This window comes from Palaemon carinicauda, chromosome 3 (assembly GCF_036898095.1).
Source record: "Palaemon carinicauda isolate YSFRI2023 chromosome 3, ASM3689809v2, whole genome shotgun sequence".
Lineage (NCBI taxonomy): Eukaryota > Metazoa > Arthropoda > Malacostraca > Decapoda > Palaemonidae > Palaemon > Palaemon carinicauda.
The window spans coordinates 129330197-129348855 of record NC_090727.1 but is presented as its reverse complement, the minus strand read 5'-3'; the positions used below and the strand labels follow the sequence as shown (position 1 = coordinate 129348855).

At 39.5% G+C, this 18659-nt stretch overlaps 1 protein-coding gene and 1 long non-coding RNA gene across 8 annotated transcripts in view; one reads left to right on the top strand and one right to left on the bottom strand.

The window, feature by feature from the left end:
• LOC137638507 (serine/arginine repetitive matrix protein 2-like) overlaps positions 1-16261 on the top strand; it is a 40156-nt gene extending 23895 nt beyond the window's left edge. For 4 of the 7 annotated variants that reach the window (XM_068370605.1, XM_068370607.1, XM_068370609.1 and 1 more), the window contains exons 7-12: positions 6647-6804; positions 7294-7465; positions 7805-8260; positions 10313-10560; positions 10867-11171; positions 15752-16259. In XM_068370605.1, the coding sequence (XP_068226706.1) occupies positions 6647-6804; positions 7294-7465; positions 7805-8260; positions 10313-10560; positions 10867-11171; positions 15752-15892 (1480 nt within the window). In that variant the 3' untranslated portion in view covers positions 15893-16259. Of the gene's footprint in view, positions 1-6646; positions 6805-7293; positions 7466-7804; positions 8261-10312; positions 10561-10866; positions 11172-14065; positions 14131-15751 lie in introns of all 7 variants that reach the window. The other 3 variants (XM_068370610.1, XR_011044144.1, XM_068370611.1) reach the window with 3 other exon arrangements.
• A 64-nt stretch (positions 16262-16325) lies between these two features.
• Positions 16326-17922, bottom strand: LOC137638506 (uncharacterized). Its single transcript, XR_011044143.1, has 2 exons — positions 16823-17922; positions 16326-16780 (listed from the first exon to the last, which is right to left on the bottom strand). It is a non-coding gene; the product is annotated as an uncharacterized lncRNA (long non-coding RNA).
• Between the last annotated feature and the right edge of the window lie 737 nt (positions 17923-18659).

The following is an 18659-nucleotide window of genomic DNA, read 5'->3' as shown; positions in this document are numbered from 1 at the left end:
TGTCTGCGGCCCTGATTCAGAAGGACACTCATGATCTTGTAGCCTCTTCAGCTCGTAAGGCTAAGGTTGCTCCCTCAGTTCCCAGGACTTACCGCACCCCAGTGGCTGATACTCCTGCTACAAGGTTTATTCCGCCCTTTCGTGGCAGAGCCCCCAGCCGAGGAAGCTCCCGTCCAGACTCTTCCAGGAGCAGGTCTAGGAAAGGTCCCAAGACTTCAAAAGGCAAACACTGACTCTCCTCCTCTCCAGACAGCAGTAGGAGCCAGACTCAAGACCTTCTGGCAAGCTTGGGAAGGAGAGGTGCAGACGCCCAGTCTGTCAGGTGGCTAAGGGAGGGTTACAGGATACCATTCTGCCGCAAACCCCCTCTGACCACTTCTCCCATCAACCTCTCTCCCAACTACAAGGAAAAGGACAAGAGGCTAGCGTTGCACCAGGAGGTGTCGCTCCTGTTACAGAAGAAGGCAGTGGTTATAGTCCGGGACCATCAATCCCCGGGCTTCTACAACCGTCTCTTTCTGGTGGCCAAGAAGACAGGAGGTTGGAGACCGGTGCTGGACGTCAGCGCGCTCAAGGCTTATGTCACCAAGCAGACGTTCACTATGGAGACGACGAAGTCGGTCCTAGCAGCGGTCAGGCAGGAGGACTGGATGGTCTCGTTGGATCTGAAAGACGCTTACTTTCATGTTCCTATTCATCCAGACTCCCAACCTTTCCTGAGATTCATTTTTGGAAAGGTTGTGTACCAATTCCAAGCCCTGTGTTTTGGCCTAAGCACAGCTCCTATGGTGTTTACGCATCTGATGAGGAATATTGCAAAATTCCTCCACTTATCGGACATCAGAGCCTCCCTTTATTTAGACGACTGGCTATTGAGAGCCTCCACGAGTCGTCGCTGTCTGGAGAGTCTCAACTGGACTTTGGACTTGATCAAGGAACTGGGTCTATTAGTCAACTTAGAAAAGTCCCAGCTCATTCCCTCCCAATCCATAGTTTACCTGGGAATAGAGATTCGGAGTCAGGATTTTCGGGCTTTTCCATCGGCCCTAAGGATAAGCCAAGCCCTAGAATGCATCCTGAGCATGCTGAAGAGGAACAGTTGCTCGGTGAGACAGTGGATGAGTCTAACAGGGACCCTGTCATCGTTAGCCCTGTTCGTCGAGTTAGGGAGACTCCACCTCCGCCCTCTCCAATTCCATCTAGCAGCTCATTGGGACAAGGATTTGACGCTCGAAGCAGTCTCTATTCCTGTCACCAAAGAGATGAAGACCACTCTCTTGTGGTGGAAGACCAACCTCCTTCTCAAGGAGGGCCTATCGTTAGCGATTCAGACCCCCAATCTTCATCTCTTCTCGGATGCATCAGACTCGGGCTGGGGCGCGACCTTGAACGGACAGGAATGCTCGGGAACATGGAACAGGGAACAGGAAACGCTCCACATCAACTGCAAGGAGCTGCTGGCAGTTCATATGGCCCTTATGAACTTCAAGTCCCTCCTGCTAGGCAAGGTGGTGGAGGTGAACTCCGACAACACCACAGCCTTGGCTTACATCTCCAAGCAGGGAGGGACCCATTCGAGGAACCTGTACGAGATAGCAAGGGACCTCCTCATTTGGTCAAGAAGTCTAAACCTCACTCTAGTAACGAGGTTCATTCAGGGCAACATGAACGTCTCAGCAGATCGCCTAAGCAGAAAAGATCAAGTCATCCCCACGGAATGGACCCTTCACAAGAGCGTGTGCAACAGACTTTGGACCTTGTGGGGTCAACCTACGATAGATCTGTTTGCCACCTCCATGACCAAGAGGCTTCCGTTGTACTGTTCCCCAGTTCCAGACCCAGCAGCAGTTCATGTGGATGCTTTTCTGCTGAATTGGTCCCATCTCGACCTTTACGCATTCCCACCGTTCAAGATCATCAACAGAGTCATTCAGAAGTTCGTCTCGCACGAAGGGACACGGCTGACGCTGGTTGCTCCCCTTTGGCCTGCAAGAGAATGGTTCACAGAGGTACTACAATGGCTGGTCGACGTTCCCAGGACTCTCCCTCTAAGAGTGGACCTTCTACGTCAACCTCACGTAGACAAGGTACACCCAAACCTCCACGCTCTTTGTCTGACTGCCTTCAGACTGTCGAAAGATTCGCTAGAGCTAGAGGCTTTTCGAAGGAGGCAGCCAGAGCGATTGCCAGAGCAAGGAGGGTATCCACTCGTAGAGTCTACCAATCCAAGTGGGAAGTCTTCCGAAGCTGGTGTAGAGCCAATGCAGTTTCCTCTACCAATACCTCTGTAACCCAAATAGCTGACTTCCTATTACATTAAGGAATGAGAGATCCCTTTCGGTTCCTACGATTAAAGGGTACAGAAGTATGTTGGCTTCAGTTCTCCGCCACAGAGGTTTGGACCTTTCTTCCAACAAGGACCTTCAAGACATCCTTAAATCTTTCGAGACTTCTAAAGAACGTCGTTTAGCCACTCCAGGCTGGAATCTAGACGTAGTCTTAAGGTTCCTTATGTCTCCTAGGTTCGAACCTCTCCAGTCAGCTTCCTTCAAGGACCTTACCCTCAAGACTCTTTTCCTCGTCTGCCTTGCAACAGCTAAGAGAGTTAGTGAGGTTCACGCCTTCAGCAAGAACATTGGGTTCAGATCCGAATCTGCAACATGTTCTTTACAGCTCGGATTTTTAGCTAAGAATGAACGTCCTTCACGTCCTTGGCCTAGATCGTTTGAAATTCCTAGCCTTTCCAACATGGTGGGTAACGAGCTAGAAAGAGTTCTTTGCCCTGTCAGAGCTCTGAAATATTATCTTAATAGGTCAAAACCTATACGAGGACAGTCAGAAGCCTTATTGTGTGCAATCAAGAAACCTTCGATGCCCATGTCCAAAAACGGAGTTTCGTATTATATAAGGCTTCTGATTAGAGAAGCCCATTCTCACATGAAGGATGAAGACCTTGCTTTGCTGAAGGTAAGGACCCACGAAGTGAGAGCCGTAGCCACTTCGATGGCCTTTAATAAGAACCGTTCTCTGCAGAGCATTATGGATGCAACTTATTGGAGGAGCAAGTCAGTGTTTGCATCATTTTATCTTAAAGATGTCCAGTCTCTTTACGAGAACTGCTACACCCTGGGACCATTCGTAGCAGCGAGTGCAGTAGTAGGTGAGGGCTCAGCCACTACATTCCCTTAATCCCATAACCTTTTTTAACCTTTCTCTTGAATGCTTTTATTGTTGTTTTTTGGGTTGTTACGGTAGGCTAAGAAGCCTTCCGCATCCTAGTTGATTTGGCGGGTGGTCAATTCATTCTTGAGAAGCGCCTGGGTTAGAGGTTGTGTAGAGGTCCTTTAGTATGGGTTGCAGCCCTGTATACTTTAGCACCTTAGAGTTGATTCAGCCTCCTAAGAGGAACGCTGCGCTCAGTAAGGAAGACGAACTTATTAAAGGCAGAGTAACGGTTCAAGTCGACTTCCTTACCAGGTACTTATTATTTCATTGTTATTCTGAATAACTGATTATATGAAATACGGGATACTTAGCTATCCTTTAGTCATGTACACTGGTTTTCACCCACCCCCCTGGGTGTGAATCAGCTACATGATTATCGGGTAAGTTTAATATTGAAAAATGTTATTTTCATTAGTAAAATAAATTTTTGAATATACTTACCCGATAATCATGATTTAATTGACCCACCCTTCCTCCCCATAGAGAACCAGTGGACCGAGGAAAAATTGAGGTGGTGTCAACAAGAAGTACTGCAGTACCTGGCCACAGGTGGCGCTGGTGAGTACACCCCCTTCTAGTATAGTGTTAGCTGGCGTATCCCTCCCGTAGAATTCTGTCGGGCAACGGAGTTGACAGCTACATGATTATCGGGTAAGTATATTCAAAAATTTATTTTACTAATGAAAATAACATTTTTCTATATGTATTTTGAATCTAGTTTTTATTTCCTAGGATAGAATATTAGTCTAGGTTTGGTTATAATCTTTTCCAAAGATATCATCGACTCTTTCAGTGTGGGAAAGATATTCATAATGGCATATTTCATACATTTAGTAGGATTGTGTTCTTAGTTTGGTGAAAGTCGATGAATCCTGTTATTGCATGACATTTGATGATGCTCTTCCTTCGTTTGTAGACATTTGTTATCGCTTATGTAGTGCTTTTTATTTATATAAAGAACATATGATTTTTGGTCGATTGGAATAAATGTATCAAGATTATTTACTGCTTCATTTGTTCTGAGCTTGATACTGTACTGTAGTCAAGTGTATAAGGCATGGACCTTTGAAATTTTGATATTTAATTCACCTTTGTTCCGTAACCAAAATACAAACCACGCTATTTACATTGGGTTTACCTTTTAGCGCAGCTGAAATGGCGAGCCATTAGAATTTAACGAGGGTGTATTACCCCCGCGCTAGTTAGCAGGGGGGTAGTGGAGTGGTAGCTAGCTACCCCTCCCCCCCTCACACACCGGTGAAGCTCACTTTCACTGAGAGGTAGGACTTGTCTTGGGGGACAGGGCTGGCAGGCAAATATGTGTAAATAGCTAAGGTTTGTATGGTTAGGAAAAATACAAATTATCTTTGAATTTGTCATTTGTCCCGTAACCGAAATACAAACCACGCTATTTACATTGGGTGACTTACCCCTTAGGTAGGGTGGAAAGTCCCCAGCCATACTGGCTTTGGCTTTGCCCGGGGACTCAGAATCCGAGTGAGTCGCACTCGAGAAAAGGAGTCCCTGCACCTCACAAGTTCCTTGCTCCGCAAGGAACCGTGTGGCCTACATAAGCTTGTGTGTGAAGGAAGAAGTGTGACCCATCCTAGGCAGTTGACCTGGAGTTCCAGAAGGAACTCTGGGTTAAGATGTTCCCAATACCACCTCGTTAGGGTATGGGGGACGCGACAGTATTGACTCAATACTCGGAACACAAGGAAGCATGGTTTACCTGCAAAGGTTCGAGGTCACCCAATGTAAATAGCTAAGGTTTGTATGGTTAGGAAAAAAACAAATTATCTTCGAATTTGTCATTTTTCCTAACCATACAAACCTTAGCTATTTACACATATTTGCCTGCCAGCCCTGTCCCCCAAGACAAGTCCTACCTCTAAGTGAAAGTGAGCTTCACCGGTGTGTGAGGGGGGGGGGGAGGGGTAGCTAGCTACCACTCCACTACCCCCCCGCTAACTAGCGCGGGGGTAATACACCCTCGTTAAATTCTAATGGCTCGCCATTTCAGCTGCGCTAAAAGGTAAACCCAATGTAAATAGCTAAGGTTTGTATGGTTAGGAAAAATACAAATTATCTTCGAATTTGTCATTTTAGGCAAATAAGCCCATCTTGAGATGCGAGGGATATACATACCCATCTTCCTTGACTGCGGTTTCTCTTGAAATTACTCTTTTTAGTGGTGTTCCTTATTTTTAGGTATTGTTTCTAGCCTACTAAAATAGGTTACGTTAAGCAGGTTATGCCCATTGAATGGATCGCAGTTTATTGTTGAGGAAATTTTGATAATAATCAAATACAACCATTCTTAAAAACTTGCAAGTCCAGGTGTAGTAATGTAGGTGCAATATGAAAAAGGACTTATTTTTCCATTTTCCCAGAACATTTAAAAATGATTCGTAGGGCCTTCTCTTAGGGTATATTAACTCTGAACTCTCAATTCATAGAAAATGGACCTCTGTTCATTTGTGTTGTCATATGGGTAACTATTCTATCAGCTTTGAATACTTGTCAAATTTGGGTGCAAACAGTAGACTGTAACTTGCTCTTATTAGAAAATATTCTTTTTGGGCTCAAGTCATGACGTCCTGATGGAAGGTTCCTTTAGTAGCTTCCCAAGGGTATACTGTATATGACTACAAATTAAGGAATATATACCCTTGGGAAGCTACTAAAGGAACCTTCCATCAGGACGTCATGGCCATCTCACCCAAAAATAGATTTTTCGCTTCGCTCAAAATCCGTTTTGCAATAACGAGTTAAAACGAAAGTTAGTTAGTACAAGTGACGACAATTCAAAAATTTACAAAAAGCTGGAAATCCAGTCTAGAACATTTCACTTCAAGTCTAAACAAAAGACACTCAAAACCACTAAACTAGTTTAATGATGAGGTATTAATAATATCATGTAAGTGTATCACTAAACTAGTGATTCGTGAGTATACACCATTTGTAATGATTATATGGTTACAGATTGAGCTGCGTAGGATTATTCTGAAATTTTCTGGTATGAGCCCTAACCTCTGTTTACTAGCAATGTCCCAACTGCAAGTTAGAATTATGACGCAACTGGCATTATTACATTGGCATGATAAAATTAGAATTATAGTTTATCATAATGTATACTGTATTAGTAAACGATAGTTTTCCCCTTTGTCTCTTAGAAATAATGTCTTGCTTTATACAATACTTACCACCTGGGTTAATGTAGACTTTATGCTTAAAATATCAACTTGAATGTTGTCATGTACACTTTGTGCTAGAAATAATTTTAATACCTGTAATGCACAATTTAGGTTAAGAGACATTTACCCTTTATATATGCATTCATTTCTTTATGTAGAGGAGTATGGTTTGCTATTTTTAATTGATTTTATTTTTGTAATCTGTAATGACTTGGGTTTGATAGGTATGTCATAGGAGATAGTGTCGTTTATGGGCCGCCTGGCCAGTACCCACGGAATTTACAGTCCACGTCTTCCCCTGGTCGACGTCCTCCTAGTCCGCCGTCTCCGCCATTGCTCAGTCGTAACAGCTACAATAGATATTCCACTACTAGTCCTAGGCGTAAGTACTCGTCTGTTTGTGTTTGCTTTATCTTTTGTCGGTTAAGAAGAGTATTTTGTTTTAAGATGTCCACTGATAACGGGTGTTTAAGCAACTATCTTTACTCATGGCATCGGATGTAGATTTTCCTAGCTGATTTATACTGACCAATACATATATAGGAAAAAAGCGTATAATTGTTCATCTCTGGCATGTATCTCAATTTATGTACTGTATACAGTACTGCAACATTTATGTTCTGAAGAATGTATTTTTTTCTTCAATTGTTCCATGACCTAACTCCCTTGCAGTCATTACAAAGTTTTGGCTGTTACCTATAGGTTTCGTTTGAAATTTTATCCTTGTATAGGCTAATGTAATTCTAGATCTACTGTACTTGATAGTAATCATATGGCATAACTAAGATAAATTACTTGAAGGAACATATACTGTTCATGCAGATCTAAATACTATGATGTTGAAGACTTCTTCAAACTTGGCTGTTTTCAGGTTACTCGTCTGGAAGGAGAAGTCTAACCCCAACAACCACAGCATATCGATCGCTCTCCCCAACCAATCGTAGACCTCCCTCACCGCCTTCTAGGAGGCCGCCTTCCCCCGATAGTTTGTATTCACGAGGACGAGACAGGAGTTACGATTCAGGACGGTCAAAGGAAGGAAGGTTAATGTTCAATTAGGTTTTTTGTGTGCTCTCTCTCTCTCTCTCTCTCTCTCTCTCTCTCTCTCTCTCTCTCTCTCTCTCTCTCTCTCTCTCTCTCTCTCTCTCTCTCTCTCTTTTTTTTTTGTTCATAGTTGCTTTCATGTTTTACTCTTTTTTTATGTCTCCATTCCCACATCTTTTCTTCCGTCTTGCTGCCAAAGCTCTTGACTTTTACCTTTGCAATTATGAGATTTTTTCTCTCTCTCTCTCCCTCTCTCTCTCTCTCTCTCTCTCTCTCTCTCTCTCTCTCTCTCCCTCTCTCTCTCTCTCTCCTCACATATAATATTTGTTCTTTTTCAGGTATAGTAATAAAACTACAGCCACTAGGAGCCCTTTGAGGGACAGCGCCAGAAGTCTCCCCGACAGAAGAGACGACGGACGTTCGAGAGTAGACGACCGAAACAGGAGAGACTCCGATAAGAGACTTAACTCTAGAGAGAAAGATTCCTTGGATTCCAACAAAAGACCTAGACTAGGGGACCATCGGAGCGTGGACTACCACAGCACAAGCAACACGAGAGGCTGGGGGAAGGACAGCTACGGACAGAGAGACGATCGAAACCAGCACAACTCTCCCAACCGAAATGTTCGCAGGGACTCCAGGACGGATGGTGGTAGCAGCAGGGACAGAGGGGGGAGAAGAATTGAAGACCGGTTGAGTATTAATCCGCCGTCGGGGTCAAGGAGAAGTCCTGGTGCCAGGCCTCGAATGGGTCGCAATGCTGCCTCGCCCAGAGATGGAAACAAAAAGCCCAGGTAGGCTATGTCTCTTCTTTAGGTTTCGTTGTTGCGTGTAGATTTTCTTAGTTACAGTGCCTGAAGTTAACATTATTGCCTAGCATTGAACCATGAATTTATATAAACTAGCCATGCTAGTATTGTTTTTTATTCAGTTTTCATGTATCATCATCATCATCACCACCTACGCCTATTGACGCAAAGGACCTTAGCTAGATTTCGCCAGTCGTCTCCATCTTGAGCTTTTAATTCAATATCTTTCCATTCTTCATCTCCCATGTCACATTTCATAGTCCTCAGCCACGTAGCCCTGGGTCTTCCAACTCTTTTAGTGCCTTGTGGAGCCCAGTTGAAAGTTTTGTGAACTAATTTCTCTTGGGGAGTGCATAGAGAATACCCAAACCATCTCTATCTACCCCTCATCATGATCTCATTCACATATGGCACTCAAGTAATCTCTTATAGTTTCATTTCTAATCCTGTCCTACCATTTAACTCCCAATATTCTTCTGAGGGCTATTTTTTCAAATCTACAAAATTTGTAGGATGTTGTTTCATTGTCATATCTCTACTCTTTTCCATGCAGTAACACCGATCTCACCAAACTGATATATAGCCTGATTTTTATATAGTATGTAATTTCAGGTGATTTGATTTCCAAATTTTATTCAACTTAGTCAGTCTGATTTGATTTTTTCAGTCTTTCATTAAACTACAATTCTAAATGCCCCGTATTGGAGATCATATTTCCTAAATATTTAAATGATTCCACCTCGTTAATCCTTTCTCATTCCAATGATATTTCATCTTCCATTGCATACTCCGTTCTCATCATCATCATCATCTATCTGTTTTCTATTTATTTTGAGCCCAACCTCATGTGATATTTCATGCATTTTGGTAAGCAAGCTTAGCAAGTCCTGTGGTATTTTCTAAGAAGGACAGCGTCATTAGTATATTGCTATTTTATACAGATATATTTTAATGCTTTTATTTTAGAAATGTTACTAGTAGAAAAAGTACTAGTGTGTCTTAATGAATGGTAATCTTGTTTTTATAAGTTAATGTGTATACAGTAAGTGCTAGCTAAGTCAGACCAAAGGGTCTTCTAAGCAGTTCATCTCAATACGACTTGTAGTAAACTCACTTAAAATATGACCAGATATATGTGTTTGTGTCAGTATTTATGTTGTATAATATATATCTATACATTGTATATGTGCACTGGGTGAGTGAAAGGGATAAGTGTGTGTGTGTGTGTGTGTGAATGCTGAAACAAGAAATGCCTGGCATGAAATAATGACAATTATGTAAAATAACATATCAATAAGCTTGCAAGCACTTCTCATAAAGTTAACTTCAGGTATTCTTGCAGAAAATATGGAATAAAATCTCTGCTTGGTATGCTAATGAAAGGAGTTGCTTGTTGATAAATTATAGAAATGTTCGGTACAGTAATTAACCCTTTTACCCCCAAAGGACGTACTGGTACGTTTCACAAAACCCATCCCTTTACCCCCATGGACGTACCGGTACGTCCTTGCAAAAAACTGCGATTTAAATTTTTTTTTGCATATTTTTGATAATTTTTTGAGAAACTTCAGGCATTTTCCAAGAGAATGAGACCAACCTGACCTCTCTATGACAAAAATTAAGGCTGTTAGAGCAATTTGAAAAAAAAATATACTGCAAAATGTGCTTGAAAAAATAAATAACCCCTGGGGGTTAAGGGTTGGAAATTTCCAAATAGCCTCAGGGTAAAAGGGTTGAATGCTCAAGTTTTGTATTTGATGGCATAAAAGACAATCAGGCATAGTAGAAGCACTCTGAGACTGAAGCCTTGGAAATACTGGAATTGTATATCAATAATTCTCTAGTAAAAGAATGTTTGCAAGTCAAAATCATGCTATTGAAAGGGTTATGCTGTTTACTGAAGTTTGATTTAGGCACAACTGTATTTTCCATGAAGCAAAGCCTCTCTCGCAACCATATTGTTGGATACTGCTGTGAGGTCTTTATTTAATGTACAAGGCCTTTAGTTTGGAATGTCACAGATACAATATGTTTCAGGAGACCTGATGATTTGAGATTATGGATCGAATCCAGAAAGAATGACGGGGGCAAAAAGGGGCCATCCCAAGGCCATGGCCGTCCTGTTGGAAAGGGACCCCCACCAAGATCGGGCGATCGATCAAAATTGAAGAGACCTCGTCTGGGAGACCCCAAGAGACGCCTGGGAGGCAACAATAACAACAACAACAACAATAATAAGGCCAGGAGGACAGGTGGACCAGTAAGGAGAAACAAAATCTTGAAGAGTAAGTTTTCGCATATTTTATTTTTTTCGTAACTCTTGACTTTGGTGTTGGTGTTAAACAGGTATTGGTCTTCACATGAGATACTCTCTTGTATGGTATTGAGGACATTCACTTTGAAATGGTCACCATATTCCTTGACCACTAAGAGGGGAAGATCATGCAGTGGTGAATTACTTGGGTATATTGTATCAGAGAAGCATTTTGAAAGACGCGTAGATGATTGTTTAGCCCAATCCATTCAGTAACCTAAGTTTTTAAAAATCCCTTGTGTGATTTGAAAGTAAAGATGGATTGGTTGAATTTTAGAATATAGGCGAATGGCAGCCAAGAGGGGGATGCGAAGTGGCCCTGCCAGCGGTGCCGGCAGCCGCAACAGCAACCGGTCCAACCGCGACGGCGGAGGGAACCGCCGCGGCGGTGAAGGAGGCGAAGGAGATCATACGGCGGATGCTGAAAACAGCAAGCCAGGCAGCACAGCCTCGATCCACAGGGTGATCAAGAAACCGAGTAGAGTGAGCCTCGAGAATAACCTGGAGATCAGACCGAGAGTGATGGGAAGGCGTACGAAAAAGCTATTGAAGGACCCCAAGGAGGAGGAAGATGGGAGTAGGGTAAGAGAAAATTGAAAGCAGTAACTCGGATGAGTGTTGGTGGCATCAGGGTGTTGTCTTGATGTAATGGAAACTCGGTGGTTGCTAAGACTTTTGGCTACCTTAAAGCTTGCTTCGGATTGTTCTGTATCTCGTGTGGTAAAGGTGGTCATGTTTCTTGTCCATGTGTCGTGCATGCTAGTCCATTAGAGAGAAGGGGAAAGGCCGTAGGATGCATGCTTGGAAGTATGTAAAGGGCGGTGGTCAGTGCGAAGTGTTATGTACATGGAGAGAAAACATACCTCTTGATTATATGTTGTAGCCCTGGGTGATTGGTGAAATACCCTTTCCTGTGGAGACCCACTTATTGTAAGCATGTTTAATACATATATTTCTGTATATGCTTTGAAATCACTTGCTTCTTTCGGTTCAAAATTCTGAGAAATTCGCGGAGAAATTATATGAAAAGGTGTACAGTACGCTCACACATGCTTAGAAAACCATGTCCTCTGTATTCTCTGATTGATAAAAGTTCCCCAGAAATCCTTTTGGTAGTTTTTCATAATTTTAATAATTGTCTTGCTTTATAGTTTTGTTCGATCGATAAACTGTACTGATTTGTTTCCGAACTCTGCATTAAAGATAAAACTATATATTGAAGCTTTAATTTATACTTATTACATCAAGATAATAATTCAATTTGTTAGTGTAAATATTGTGGCTGTGATGGATATTTTTGAGATTGTCAGTCTGAAAAGGTCTCGGCAAAATTTCTAATGAGTCTTGCTTTTCCTCTCTTTGTGTTTTGATACTAGAAATTTTTTTAATTCACACTCTCTGTACATATATAAAATCTCTTGTACTGTATGTCTGCAAGTGTATAAAGCTTTATCATTATGTTCATTTTGTTTGGCTTGCTGTAATACTTCGTTGTTATTAATCATAGTATGCATTCGTTCTAGAGAACAGACTAAATGGACTGCTAACTTAACAAGAAAGTCACTGTACAGCTTGTGAGAAGGGGAGCAATGCTGAAATAGAGCTATAAATTTGGTTCAGATATCAAAGAGAATTAAATTTGTTCATTATGAATAGCAACTAGGAAACCATTTGAATATGTGGTGTTTTAAATTGTTGAATTTTTGTACTAAGAAAGGATGATTTAGAGGAAAGCTCGGTTCCCTATGTCACTGGGCTACTAGTGATACTTTGGTTAAAGGCAGTCAATAAACCTTAAAAACTTAAAGGTAGGAGGATTTAGATAACCCTTTTCTAAGTTTTTGTAAAAGCTGAGCAACGACAAACTAAAATTATGTCATCCCTCAAAGTTTTGAAAAATCTTAACATTTTGTGCATGTCTTTTGTAGAATAACTACTGCATGTATGGAAAAAGCTAGAACTAAACAGAATGCCTGAAAGATAGATTCATAAAATAATACATAAAGAAAGCTAAATGTTTTGCACATGAACAAAATTTGCAAGTGGCCAGAATTTGCAGGGGATTAATAATTGCAAAATTCATTTTAGTAATGCAGTCATTAAAAAACAAAAGCCTCAATCTTTCTGCTTCCAGAATGCTCACTAAAAATATCTGGGAAAATGCATAAGAACTATTTCAACAATCATGTTTGCTATGGTGATTTGGAAATGCTTTGGGGATTTTAGTACCAGGACCTGAACTTTGATACGAAAATTTTCCATTGAACGAAGACCCAATACTGTCGGATGTTCTTGATGGTACCGGAAACTTCAGAAGGAAGATAGTAATTGCTGAGGGCATGATGTTTAACCCTTTTACCCCCAGGCTATTTGGAACCCTTAACCCCCAGGGGGTTATTTTTTTCCCAGCACATTTTACAGTATATTTTTTTAAATTGCTCTAACAGCCTTAATTTTTGTCATAGAGAGGTCAGGTTGGTCTCATTCTCTTGGAAAATACCTGAATTTTCACAAAAAAATTATCAAAAATATGAAGAAAAAAAAAATTATAGCATTTTTTTGCAAGACGTACCGGTACGTCCATGGGGGTAAAGGGAGGGCTTTTGTGAAACGTACCAGTACGTCCTTTGGGGGTAAAAGGGTTAACTGCTATGTACTGGGAAATTTTTTTAGAAATGTCCTTTTTTTGTTAGCTAATTAACTGTAGAATCGGCAAGTATGGAACTTAATGGTACATTTGTAGTGAGGGGCCTTTAGACTTTTGATTTTTGGTTTTAGACCCACCATCACTTGGAATGTAAATTACTCATCCTTTTGTTAGATGTTGATGCCACAGTGGCTCTTTAAAGAACTAGATTATGGTGTCATTAGAATCTTTACTCAAGGTTATTTATCGTGAAAAGATTACAACCTTGTTTTCAGTCTGAGGTCATTTCATACATTTCTTTGAGACCTTAATTGTACGGAAACTAAATTTTAGAAGACCATTTCCTCCAGGATGCAAAACTGTTTGTTTTATAGAGTGACTGAATATTAGAGTAATTGTTTGTAGTTTTCATAAGGTCTAAACGTTGGGTTATCATAATCGTTGGGCTTTTCAATATTTGATTGGTTTGCAACTGTATTTTTATTCAATCGTTGCTTAGTAAAAGACTTTGCTTGAAGTTTTGCATGTGAAATTTTTTATCGGTAGAAATGATAAGTTTACCCATCCTGTTAGTCATAAGTTGATGTCATTTGGAGAGAGTTTTCAATTGCAAGTTCTTTTTCATAATATAAAACTTTAATAATCGACTTTGGAAGAGGACGGCAACATATCGAACACTGAGCATCATGATTCCTCTATCATTGTTAAAAAATGTCTGTGGTAAAAAAAGTGATTAGCTTCAAATAATATTGGTGATGTTAATGTTTCTTGGAAGATTTGGAATGAATATACTTGTCCTTTTACTCATGCCATTGATTTTGCTCCGTAGATTCCCAGTGATGGCCGGTAAAACTTTTCGGACTTATTGAAACATTTCATTGACTTTGGAATTGGGTATGTTGTTTTGGTTTTATTCTAAATGATAATCAGTATTAATAAATAACTTCTTGTTTCCCCTTTTCTCGCCTTCCAGGGGCCTATTTGATTATGATTAATACGGAAGTGAATGATAATTATATGAGGTTCAAGAAGAAATATATTTTGATAGAAACTGCAGGCTTGGATTATGTGAGTCTGAACTGCATACACTTTTGTTTCCCCTTTTCTCGCCTTCCAGGGGCCTTTTTAAATATGATTATTGCAGAAGTGAATGATAATTATAAAAGGTTCAAGAAGTAATATATTTTGATAGAAACTGCAGGCTTGGATTATGAGAGTCTGAACTGCATACAGCTTGCATTTGAGATGGTTAAATCCATATTTTGAAGATATCATTGAGGATGGCTAAAGGTCTATAAAGAGGGAAAGGGTTGTATTTGATGAAACTTAGCAATACCATTTTAGGTGAAAAAAGTGACAGGTATCCTCCCGCTGTTAATCACTTTACTGTAATTTTAGGAAGAGAGTTCATTGTTTCGACATTCGAAAGTTTGTGAAGTATAGTTCACTGAGGGAGAGACAAATTTGTATTTCATGACAGTAGCTGTAAACATTTTGAAGTTCAAGCCAATATTTTAGTAAAAATGGAACTTCTCTCATTGGCAAGAGCTGTAGGAACAGGAGTTAGTCTTTAGATCGGAAGATTAGCGAGCGGGTCATATGCACGAAAGAAAAATTCTGTTCTGGTTACGTATAAACAGTCCATTATAACGAAGCCCATATTATTATGAAACATTCCTTATAATGATGACACACATTTTAGAATGCCCTTCAAAAAAAAATGTAACTGTCTTGTATATCATTTTTCTTTTCTTATACCTGAATTTTTGTCTTAGTGTTCAATCAGTTGATTGAGTTTCAACACTAAAGATGGTTTTCATGTTTCTGGTGTTGTTAAAAAGAATCCATATTATTGAGTGGGTTGTCTACCGTTATGGCTTACAACCGGACATATACATTTCCTTGCAAACACAGGCTATCCTTTTTGTACTAAATTTTTTTAAATAGGTTTTCAAACTCGTCTATTTTAATACCAGTGATGGCAAAGAATGAGACAATAGAAATGACAGGGACAAGCACTGTTTGTATCGTAAAAATTAATTGTGTTTAGGTGTGTAAATAAAAAAAAGTAGATGAAATTTGATGATTAAAGCACTCAAAATTATAAAGATAAGCTGTGTATGTTCATCTGCAGGTGATGACTGGATTTGTGTAATTGATATGTTGCTCCCAAGTATTTGAGGCAAAAATATCAAGCAGGGTGAAGGGGGTTATTTTACAGTGCTATTCTCTCTCTCTCTCTCTCTCTCTCTCTCTCTCTGGGTGAAGGGGTTTAGTTTACAGTGCTATTCTCTCTCTCTCTCTCTCTCTCTCTCTCTCTGGGTGAAGGGGTTTAGTTTACAGTGCTATTCTCTCTCTCTCTCTCTCTCTCTGGGTGAAGGGGTTTAGTTTACAGTGCTATTCTCTCTCTCTCTCTCTCTCTCTCTCTCTCTCTCTCACAGCAGAAATAGTCCACTTGTAGTGTAAATATTGACAAATTGTAAAAGTATTTTAATATGTACGACCTTCATTTCAGACCCGACACGATCACCAAGACCAGCGTCCATCACACGCTTCACGGGAGGAGAGCTCCTTAGATGAAGAGAAGCCCTCCTCTTCAAGAGACGAAGGGAATGGCCACGGGGGCGGAGGCAGCGAAGCGAGGGCTTCCTTGTGATTTGTGTCAAAATACTATAAATGTGATTGCGGCCATATAGTTGCCCCCTTCGTTTTCATCGGATTACAAAAATGTCTAGCTGCTAAGTGGGATGCTGTCAAGAGATGGGTCTTAAAAATGGCATTTTTAATGGTCATACTTTAGCCTTTTATAATCGCAAAGAAAAAATTTCCTGCTTACTGTATTCACGTTGGAACTAACATCTTGCGGAGAGACTAGTCGGTTAGATAGGCGATACTGTCGTGCGAGGAACGGTTAACTACTCTATCTATCCTTTGGGTAGTAGAATTTTTGTGTATTGGTCATTCTTCATTTTGGGGTGAGTCGGAATGAATGAGAGAGATTCTTTTAAAATATATTGGTATCATCCAGCTAGTGTCGTAATGTGATTTTTTTCCTCAGTAAATGCAAGAATAACTGTTTTGAAAGTGTATTTTATTTTTTTTTTTTTTTTTTTTTTTTTTTTTTGCACCCAAGCTGTGTGGATGTTACTATTCAATGTCACTTATAAAACTTGGCTAGATGAATAACGTGCAAGACGGAAGACAGGTGATTTATGATGTCAGTTTTTTATTTTCAATTTGTAATTCCTTCTTTGTGAATTGTGTTATCAATTTCCTCGTAGCAAAAATTTTGCTTGTCAGCAATAAACTGATTTATATTACTGTATAACATTAGCGACTTTTATTTAATTTCTAGTAAAGCATTCTTAGATGTGGAATAAGTCATGTCTGCAGTTTTTGGGATAACAGAAAGCTTGATTTTAAGTCAATTTCTATAATAATTTGTATAAGAAAATTACAATGTTTATAGTTTTTATCAATTTGATTAATTAAAATCTATATATGGATATGAAATTATCCCGTAATAAGCTCCTTTCACAAAAATCTTGCCAGGGACAGAATGGAAATGAGCTCCTTTCAAAAAAACCTTGCCAGGGACAGAATGAAAATGAGCTGCGTCACGGAGCCATATCAGGCGAATGTGTAGTTACGTCTTATACATTTGTTTACAAGAAGTCTGGTTCTTATATCGACTGCTGTAGAGATTAGGTAAGGTAAATATTGAAATAGAATGGTACTTATTGGTCTTATAATGATGGTTTCAAGTTTTCTTTTTATAATTTTCCTTGGAATTTGACTCTCATTTTATGGTTTCTTAGATGCAGTCTTAGTTCATTTCTTATTTGAATGTTTATAATTATTTTATTAATTTTAGAGATTACAAATGCGATGAATCCAAGTAAATGGCATTTTTTGTTGGTTTTCCTTGCCCTTATCTGGTAGAAGGCTTGAAATATTTACCAGGATTATTAGTGTTAAATGAAGGACCAAAGCTTATTACAGTCCTATCCCAATTTCTATCCATTGAACATTGTTTCCTCCAAGAATATGGTTTTATGTTTTTCTTGATATTAGAAGTTTTTGTTTTGTTTGCCTCTTTTATTAGTAGACCCAGTGTTAAATGTCCTCTTTTATTAGTAGACCAGTGTTAAATGAAGGACCAGAGCTTATGACAGTACGCTCCCAATTTCTATCCATTGAACATTGTTTCCTCCAAGAATATGGTTTTATGTTTTTCTTGATATTAGAAGTTTTTTCTTTTTTGTTTGCCTCTTTTATTAGTAGACCCTGTCGCCTTTACTCTCGATTGCCGTTACGTTTTAGTCCTGTCTCGTCCGTGTGGGAAGAATCCCATTGCCCCGTCATAATGAAAGGCTCGCACATTAAGGGAATCCTACTTTTTGGTGATTTGATAGCATGGGATTCCATTAGTGAAGGAGTGAAGGTAAATCCAAGTCTTATGTTTTCAGCTGCATTTGAGTTTATCAGTATATTTGTTTCTCAAGTTTACCATATTTTACCACCACGCTCTTCACTAGTCTTTGTTCATAATGAAGAGTGTGCATCAGTTGCTTTATAGGCTGAACTGGAGGATGATTAAAGGCTAAAGTATGGACTTTTATTGTATGTCTTTTGTTGGGGTCAAACTTACGACTTGCTGGCTGGACCTTGGTTTTGAACCGATCTATTTTGAAACTAAATGATGTAGTGCATGGATAAAATTTCTTTTGTTTTGTGATAATCATTTCTTTCATAATGGTTGTAATTCATTTCAATCTTCTTTTGTAAATCTGAATATTTTTTTTTTCAATTCGGTATTATGGCAGCTGTTAGGAGGAACCTAATTATTATTTAATCTTTTATGAAACTAAGATCTGATGATGTTCATTTGATTCATGAAGAAATACACCGGAGTTTGTCTTTTTTTATTTTAAAATTTTGATACTGAGCTGTTTCTTTTAGGTATCAAATGCAATTTTTTTTCAATTTTCCAATAGTTTAGATCTGAGTGCCATTTGAGAGGAAAAAAATCTTGTGTAATGGGGTGGAGTGTTACGATAAAATTATGTTTTTTAGTTTTTTTATTCTGAAAGGTTCAATAAGAAGGCTTGCTAACATGAGAAAATTTTCCATTTTAAATTGATGTCCAGATAATTCTGCAACAAGTCTTGCTGAAGGCCAGTCAAAGATCTTTTTGTAACCCCGTTTATTTATGAAGCGTAAATGAAAACCGTACGGAAGTGTTTGTTCGAGATGTATCGTGATGCTATCCTGATTAAGTGGATGGTTATGTATAGCTAATCTGCCTTAGTATGTTGTTCCTTTAGTCAAGAAAATTAGGAGTTGAAGAATTGGTGAAGTGCCTATGGGGTCTCACTGAGTGCCAGAATTAGGAGAAACGGTTATTAATAGTCTTTCTCAAA